This window comes from Varroa destructor, unplaced genomic scaffold, assembly GCF_002443255.2.
Source record: "Varroa destructor unplaced genomic scaffold, Vdes_3.0 BEIS01000004.1, whole genome shotgun sequence".
NCBI lineage: Eukaryota > Metazoa > Arthropoda > Arachnida > Mesostigmata > Varroidae > Varroa > Varroa destructor.
This window is the reverse complement of record NW_019211457.1, coordinates 10,481,641-10,491,267: the sequence shown is the minus strand read 5'-3', so window position 1 is coordinate 10,491,267 and position 9,627 is coordinate 10,481,641. Positions and strand designations below refer to the sequence as shown.

At 41.7% G+C, this 9,627-nt stretch overlaps 1 protein-coding gene across 1 annotated transcript in view; it reads left to right on the top strand.

The window, feature by feature from the left end:
* The window catches only part of LOC111250328 (uncharacterized), a 25,474-nt gene extending 16,859 nt beyond the window's left edge, over nucleotides 1-8,615 (top strand). The window contains exon 4 of the mRNA XM_086986593.1: nucleotides 5,702-8,615. Coding sequence (XP_086842719.1) covers nucleotides 5,702-7,240 — 1,539 coding nt within the window. The 3' untranslated portion in view covers nucleotides 7,241-8,615. The remainder of the gene's footprint in view (nucleotides 1-5,701) is intronic.
* The last annotated feature ends 1,012 nt before the right edge of the window (nucleotides 8,616-9,627 follow it).

The following is a 9,627-nucleotide window of genomic DNA, read 5'->3' as shown; positions in this document are numbered from 1 at the left end:
TATATATATATGTGGAGTGAATGTGCGTAACAGTTCGGTATGGGTGATAGCAGGTGATAGGGGAAAAACAGTGTCTTTCGTGAACGACTTTTCCTAGCGGCTAACTCGTAATGGGACCATCTTCAATTCACTAAATGGGCTTAACTCAGCAACGCATTTATATAGTTTAAATTATTTACATAATATACTCAGTCGGCAAAAAGACGTACCGCCCTGGTGTGGATGAATTTGAAGCGGTCCTGTAAGAAGAGCGGGTCGGTCGCCGATGATCAAGCGCCGATCGACGTTCTTCGTTTTTTGTGATGCGTACCATGGCTCATCGGTGAAGGGTGTTCGACAATGGCCTGCATTTGCTCAGTCTCCTTTAAATAGTACAGAAGGCTCTTTTAGTAAAAAGTATTTATGCTGAAGATGATTGCCGTCTCTGGTTTACCGTCTAACCGGCAAAATGTCATGTCGCACCAATGTAATACTCGATCATGTTTTATAATGAGTCTCGCCGTTCCACACAACAGAAGAAGCGAGTTACCGACGAAAAGCGCACACTAGACGCTCAAGGTGACTAACGACTTCGAACTACATCCAGTTAATTCTACAGACCCGGCCTTTGTCGCCTCGTACCTTTTTAAGGCTCCTTGTAAAAAAAATTTGCAAGCCTTTATTGCTGATTTGCCAGGAACGAAGTTTTAGCCAGTTCTATCTTGCCGAAAAGAACAATTACCGACAATGTTTGTGGTGATGCGTCGATGATACGAAACGAACTTGTGACGGGTGAGAGTCTTAGAAATAGTCTGTAGCACTATTGCTACGCTATCCCATCGGTTGTATATAGACATACAACGAACTTCATACGAACGTATCTATCCGATCGAAGGACGTTCCGAAGGACGTTCCGATGTCCTGTGCCGAGTCGCAGTAATCACGTACTGAGGTCACATTTATACAGAGATTACGTTCGGAATCGAATAGTACAATTTCTGCTATTAACATAGAAGCAATAACAGTACATTCCATTTTTCTCGAAGGAGGGCGGCGATGATTTTTTTTATAGTAGGTATAATGCATACAAAGGAGAGAGAGACACTGTCAGGCCAGCCGTCATATAATAACAATCATATTGCAATTACTAATAGTTGTTTAATATATTTTCTGTTTACTTTCTAATTAATTAATTAATGGCGCCTCTACGTGTCAGTGCTGCAATATAAAATGTGCAATTATCAGAGAGGAAATCGATTAGATAACAGAGAGATTATATTATACAATACATAAATAAGTATATGATTCATACCACGATATATACACACATACATACATACAAATATATATATATATATATATATATCATGTAATACATGCCAATTTAGATAAATATTTACTTCGTACTGTGTGAAAGCTATTGTTGCTCACTTCATCCATCTCTGTGTGTTCAAAATCTCTATTGTATTACTATGGTCGTAGTTGTTATTATCGCTATTACGATTGAAACAATTGTTTACGGACGAATGCGAGTATTAACGAAATCAATTGCGAACGTATTTTTCTCTACGAATTGTTTACACACACACACACACACATCTGTTCGCACAATAACCCGTTTATACGCGTGCAAGGTAACTTCAACAACCCTTCAATGTCCCAATGCGATATATTACAATGATATAATGAGTGATATGAAAATGCTCATTAGCAGACGAAGACTATCTGGGACAATGGCTTTCTGGACCATCGTTCAAACGTTTTCTATAGAACTCTCCTCGAGATGAAGCTAGGTGGAAGATCTATCTTTTAGCATATTTTTATTACATTACCATAGAGCATTTGAGAGCAGTCAATCTTTGAGTTGGCACGACTGTTGGTGCCTATCAGCGTTCCGAGCGAAGCTCTACCTCTCCACCTGACATGGAGAGCTTTGGGTAACTTGGATTCGCAACGAAATTGATCCAATACATGCAATAAGTTATATCGAAGTAGAACTGCCGACGTAAGTTAATTAGCTTCGGTCGAGTTGCTCTTCTACTACTATGCAGACATTGCGGTACATTATTTCTTCTTTACATTCCTTACTTTCTTTGTGAGTTTATGCGTGTGCGTACCTCACCCACGGAGCATCGCTAATGAAAGATGGGATATTCGTCAGCTCGTCTGTACGTTACGTCACTCGTTTGTTTCATATCGTTCACGAGCAGCTGACCGCCGAAGACGAGCAAGAAGTGCTGATGGTCGTAACCTCTGATTGTCCTTAGCGTACACCATTATACTAGCCGTTGCTTGCGCAACTGGCGCAGAGGGGTAGAATTTGAGACCCCCGGTCGTTGCTCAGCTACAGAGAAAATTCTGCCTATACGAAAGGTCCAAAAGTTCGCGACGTATTTTTTTCTGCTGTTATTACGAAACCTCAAATCTGTCAACAAAGAAAAGCTTACAGGGAAAATTACAGGTGTTCAATTTGTCAGCTTGTAAGTACGCGGCGGTGAAGCAGAAAAGGACTCAATGGAGAATCGCACATAAACTACAAATACGAAGAGTGATGAATGACTGCTATTTTTTCTTCTCCTAGTAAAGTTTTTGCAGTATTTGCATTATTTTCGCGATTTATATTTATGATCACAAATTTTTTTTATTCTATCTGTGTGCTGAATAACTGAGATGCTGAGACCAGCAAGCTGGTGTCCGCGCTGTAGGTAAATAGATAGTTTAATTGATGAGTAAGTGCATGTTTGAACAATACGCAATGAATAGGCAGCGGCGACTATGGTAGCATCTGACCATGGCGTGTACCGCCATTGGACCGCTAAGATTCAAAATGAATCACCATCAACACTCTGACAGGCAAGAGCCGACCCACTATGCATACTAATCGAATGAAACTTCCCCTATAAACTCATATACTCCTATTATTATTATTATTATACTGATATTTTTCTATGACGAGTTCAGTAGAGACTAACGATTGTCGGCTTTTTCTCACTATCTATATATGCTGTAGAGCAAAGTACGGTTTACAAGCTGGCATTGAGATTGACTAAAGAATGCTCATTTTTCCTAATACTTCAAATCCTATCCTTGCCTTTTTTATCGGGCGCTGTAGTTTATCGGTGACTAACTCTATGGACTTCAACTCTATATTCAATTTAAGTTGCTACTTGTTGCAATAACAAGTTTGTACACCATCCGAGCCATTCAATGAGATGGAATTAACCCACCAACAGATTCGACCCTTGGCGAAAGTGACACAGTATATATATTCAATTCCAATTAAATTGTAGGAGACATTTGGAAAACGTTTTTTTTTTAAGTCGTCCTTTCGAAGACCTGAAATCAACGCTAACGTCGTCTTTTAGAAACGGATTTGTCATTGTAATTGGTCGTTTTTATTTTCGTGCCGTTAGAATAATATATTGTTATTATGTGCCGAGATCGCTCAAGCAAACCTCTAACGGGTCCAGCCAGTATCCGCCTTGTGACGGTACTATGAAACGTTTTCCTTGCTTCTAATGACTGTATGTTCAACGAGCTTGTGCTAAAGACGACGTCGGCTAGGAATAGATTATGTAGAATGAACTCATAATATTATTATGTTTCTGCTAGCACGGTTATATATATATATATATAAAAGCAGACACGAGTTGTTGCCGTCGTGGTGATGTAGAGCCGGGAGACGTAACAGCCTCGAAATATTCCATGAAACCCACCGATAGTATCACTCCGTGGGTGAAACACGGGTTGAATGAATGCTATATTAATGATAAAATGTTAATTTTATTGATACGATAACAATAAATAACAACTGTTATTGGCTATTTTTCTCTCTCTCTCTCTCTCTCTCTCTCTCTTTTTTTTTTTTTTTGTTTTTTTTCTCTCTTTTTTTTTACGCTGACTATGAAAACGTTGCCGGGTACATCAGCATCACTGACGCTATAATTGTTTTCTACCTGAAACAGCTTCTTTTGGTTTCCTATTGTAACAATACAGCCGTGATGGCCTATCATATCGACGACTAGGTCGCACCAGATCAGAACCATTTTGGCGATAGGCAAATCGTGAGTACAGGCCTGGAATAACGTTGACACCAAATGGGATTTTTGTGTATGTTATTACATTGTAGTAGATTGGTTACGCCTGAAGTCCAATCGAAATAACAGCACCATCTTCTCATTAATGTTAATTATTTATAACGTTCTTAATGAACTTTGTGTTAGTATCGTATCATACAATTACTACTATTATTATCTGTATTTTTTACACGGTACGCGTTGAGACAGTACAACTTCTAATGGTAAAAGTACTGTTGTAGAAAAATGATATGCAATATACACTATCGAACATAGCCAAAAAGGCGCTGAAGATATTTTTTTAAAAATCAAATGAAAGGAACAAATCAAAATGCAACAACGACAATTGCAATAAAACGAAAAAAATAGCAACAAACTCTAGATATGTAATTATATATATATATATACAAGTGCATGAATAAATAATAAAGTATTTATTTTCTAACAAGTCGAAAGTGGTCGTGTTTTTATTGCATGTTTTTTTTAGCTGTTGTTGTTGTTATTAAACTATTCCCGCTGGCCAGTGGTTTCAATACGATATTTCCTATTGACGCATGGAGTTTTGTAGACGTACAGAAGAGATAACCTTGACTGAATCATGAGACATTGTTAAAGTCCAGATTAATTAGCTTAAAGCTCACGATGCTGCGTGGGGTGGTCTACAATAGGAACACGACCAATTAACTCTACTGCGTATGGCCAAAGAAGTCGCACAGGACCAACCTACGAACGACAGAACCTCTGGCCAAGTATTAGTTCTCTCATATATCACAATTAACAAAGTTGTTACACCATTACAGATGTAGGTAAGTTACAGTAGGTTGCCAGCGATCGCCGACGTCAGTGATCTGAGTTCTATTCGGCATCGTACATTATCCCGGTTGTTTCATTACAGTTATATTGATTTATCTGAAGTGTCGCACTTCGCGTGCAAGGGCGCATCTGCAGAATTCCGATAGAAGAACGACTGCAGACGCGGATTAAAGGCTTCTCTACTTTAGCACCGGTAACGAAAAGTTGTCACAAAAAAAAAACGGTAAACAGCAGAAACCCTGTACGTATATACTTTTTCCACTTTGTATTACAGCAGCGCACGTTAGAGAGTCCGTGCGGATCCAAACTAACAAACGTCTCCGTTTCAGACCATGATACTCATGAAGATAGTCTCTCGCCAGCTGCTCAGTGCGCTTACGGCAATAGTAACGGCATTCGTAAACGATGAACCGTTGCCTGCTGTGGGAGTTCGACCGCGACGAAGTAACATGGCAGGACAAGCCCTATCTTAAGATCGTCACTGAACAGTCGACAAGTTTTTATCCCTCCACCAAATCAATCTGCTGTACATATCGGACTGTGTTTGGAAATAGCCCGTGATAGCAGGTACATGCTGACTCAAGGAAACGTCAATATATTGTAGTGTTTTCTTATTTCCATTTAGGATTTTTCTTTGTTCGGCAGTTTCTTTATAATTTTTCAATACTTATAGGGCTAATAAAAAAAAAACTGACGAAAACTTGTCACGTGTCTTTTCTCGCTACGGTCCACTTATCCGTATGAAGCTTTGTACCTCGCTTTCTAGGCTTTATAGATTCAGTTATTCAACGATTGTATATGAGGAACACAGGCAAAAACACGACTAATTCTAGTCTTCCCTTACAGAAAGCGCCTCTGCACTTCCGCCATCAAACCTTAGTATACCGAATGCCGTCGACGTAGCAGCAACAGCAACAGTAGCGACAACAGCAACAAGATTAGGAAGGCCATCTTTCCCTCCTGTCGGCGCGACGTGTGCGCCGCCAGTGGCCATACAAATGGAAACGCCCCCAGCAACAACAACACCTGTAATACAGTCTTCTGAAGAAGTGAATCTTTCTTACACAAGAAGACAGCTATCGGCAGCATTTTTAAATTGTCGAAAATCTTCACCTTTGCTTGTCGTCGGCCATGGTTATTGCCCGAGCGCCCAATCAGATTCTCAATCAGAACACTCCGGGCATTCAAGGGCCGAGCTCCTCTCCTCTGGGGAATGTTCTGCGGCATCTTCGCCAAGTACAACTCCTCCGCCTACTGCAATGTTAGTACCGTACTCGATCCTCGCTTCAACGTCAGCGTCATCTACGTTATTTACAGTACGAGATGCCTCTGCAGTAGCTACAGCACAGGCGACTGTGCATCACGGTGCGTGTCCAGAGACTGCGTCAGAAAAAACTACACCGCCTCCGAGAGGTCAGCAGCATTTTGTCCCGTCAAATGATGAGGTCGGAGCATGTATTGGCGTAAACAGCGACACGACGCAGCGCACTCTAGAGTTAGCTGCCTCACGAGCAGATTTCATTTCGCCCGCGTATAGACCGTTAGTTGAGCATCTAACGCTGTCTTCGACAACAACAGTGACCGATTCAGCGAGAAAATCTGCCAGCCAGCGAGGATCGCCCCCGTCGCCCAGCTCGCAGCCATCACAGATGGCTCTGCTGTCGCTTATTAGTAAACGTCTACCTCATCATCCAACCGCCTCTCCCGTGTTGGACGAGCGTCCACCCGTTATCACTCGCTCGCTCGTCGCCGCTGCATCGATTCACAACGAGCGTACCGGTGCGTTTGATACTGTTCCTACGAAGCACCCGTCACGTATAGCGGTGGTACCGATGCCATCGGTCATTACTCCTCTGAGGACCTCACTTCGGCAGGCGCCGCCGTCATCGCCGTCTTCTGCGGTTCAGTCGTCTACATCACCAGTCAGTCCACCATGTCCAGCAGCCACCAACTCCATAACAGCCCAAGCGCCAACAGCTGCTAATGAAGACCCTTTAGCTCATTCTTCGAGGCATGCGCACATGATAATTCATAGACCGACTCCAACGCGAATGGGTCAAGTTAATGCTGGGGCTGCCGGCAATTCGAGCACTGGCCAAGTGGCGCAGAACGTTCCTCCTTCGCAATTGATCGCTCGAAGCATGCGAGCCGGCGCTACACTGACAGGATCATTCACACGAAAACCTTGCCCTTACTGTGTAAATAAGAGCTTTCCTTCGTACAAGGACCTCGAACGCCACCTGCGGACGCATACCGGTGAGCGGCCCTATCCCTGCAATATGTGCGACTACCGTGCGCGACAACGGGGCGCCCTTCGTAACCATATGAGTAAGAAGCATGGCGTGCAGATGCCTCACCTTCCGCCGGTATGAGGGACTGAACAACAGCTTGGTGTATTATTACTATTCTATTTATGATTCGTGTCAGCAGCTCCATTACCCCCGGTACGTCACATTGCCATAAATGAAACATTTGTGAGTAGGCATACGAGGAGCGTCTGCACTCAAGCACAGCGTAATAGGCTCTTCGAACGCCATCAGCTGGACCGGATGGGCGAAGTTTGAGCAAAACGTCGGCTAAGAACTCTATTTTTTAATTTATCTACCAGCTGGTGGATTTGGAAAGGCTGGGAGTAACCCACAGCTTCTCTGATTCTTAATACACCCCGATTATGATAATGAGTACGGGGAAAATACGTCTGTTCTAGAGACACTTGCTGGTACTTAGACGCGCGAGATAAGCCGAGCTACCTACTTTCAAAAAATATGCTTTTTAACATAAACAAATCTCTCGACGAACTGTGGTGACACGTCCAACATCTACCAGAGCATTTATCCCCGTCTGTTGATAGAGTTGCTGTGGTGATGATATCCTCTCCGCTCGTACCACATGGACGAACATTGCGGCACGTAATCGAAAAGATATACTAAGCGACCGATATCCAGGGAAAATGGAGCCGACGTCGAGGGAACCTAAGGGGTTTTCGTGTCCACTTAGTAAAGGGGCCCCCCCATCCCGAAGAGGGTTGCTTACACAGATCACCTAATTCCATTGCTTGAATCGATTACGGAAATGAAAATCTCTCTGACGGCAGTAAGCATCAAGATGAACTACGTGGGTGACGAAGTGCGGGATGCTAGTGGATAATTTTTGACCGTATCACTCGTGCGTGCTGATCGTCGTCATTGTTGCTATACAGGAAAAAAATCACATGTGACTTATATCACATTGTCGCTGCTGTGGATGTTCTTGCGGAGAAGGCTATTGTTGGAGGTGCTGTTGTTGCTGCTATTACTCTGTGGGGCAGCTTCGCATAATGATTATGTTTTAAGAACCACAGTGCATAGTATGTCCAAATATAAAAAAGTACTACACAGTAGTTTGTACAAAAAGTTGGGAAAACGGAACTTGTCGACGATGGATAGAAATCATGTCGATGTGTAGTAAGTTTCCCTCCCATTCGATCTAGTTAGATAATATGTGCTCGTTCATTTTGTTACCAAATGTTGGTGACTGAATCAGCATGTGTACCTCATATCAGCATAACCATCACAAGTTACATATATACAACAGTTACATGAAGTTGTATGTTGACTATGAAAAAGAGTTTTATCTATATTTGGGTGTAGATATACCAGAAAAAATTTCTCATTCTGCTGCGAATGTTATGTTTTGTTGGCAAAATGGTTAAACTAGTCTAGAATAAAGTGCAATTATAAATCAATAAAAGTGATAGATGGAAAAGTAGAGCTATTGTTTGTATGTTATTCGTATAGTGTTTAACGGATATAAACATAAATATAATGATATATAAGAATGTTAAATCCAGACAAAAAGGATTAGAAAATGTATGTTTGATCTTGACATAAATATAGACATCTGTTCGCAATGGCACTCATAGGCAGGCTAAACTTAAGACCTATTTTCCAAAAGTTGTTTGGCCTCTAAGATGTCGAAATTGCTACAGCATAAACATAATTGCCAGCATCTATCTATATAATAATTATAGCAACAATAACTGTGAAAGATGTCCATATGACCACTTGGCATTATTGTCTTATCGCTGCGACGGGCCGTCGCTCACAGTGAGTCGGCAGCTTGAGTACAGATGTATCTGTTTTTGCTTTACCTTTCAACTTCCACTTTTTACGTACTTTTTAGAACTGCAGTGTGATATAACAGGTACGGTTGTGATTGTGACGTAACTGGTAAAAAAATTCCATGACGTAATACGTATGACTTGTAAACTGATTTTTTGTCAGCTTTATCTCAGTTTGTATTTGCCTCAGCCGATTGATGCACACTTGCATTTGCTCATGCCCTCTTTTCAAGTGTCTGTTTGTACTGTGAATACTGTAGTTCTGTTTAGCTATAACTTCTCAACTTAAGTGTCATTAAACTGTGGTCGTAAATGATCGTCCCGTATCTCCTTTTCGGCCTTCCTTCATGAGCGAGGAAACTGTGGACCGGATGGTAGTCTCTTGTTCGATAGAACGCTTCGAAAAACGCTACGGAACAGCCACCGGCCAGAAAAATTTCACCTTGGTCTCGCTTCATCCGTTAAGATGGATCTTATTTTGTAGAGGTTTTGCTGTTCAATGAGCAGACAGGGGAAATTTTCATCGACGCATAGACAAGTCTGGAACAAACAAAAATTGGAAAAAAAATGGTGGAAAATTACGTGCAGCAAAAAAGCGACAACAAGAAGCTGTGGTTATTATTGTTTTGTCATCGACTGGTTACCTGTCTTAAATATATA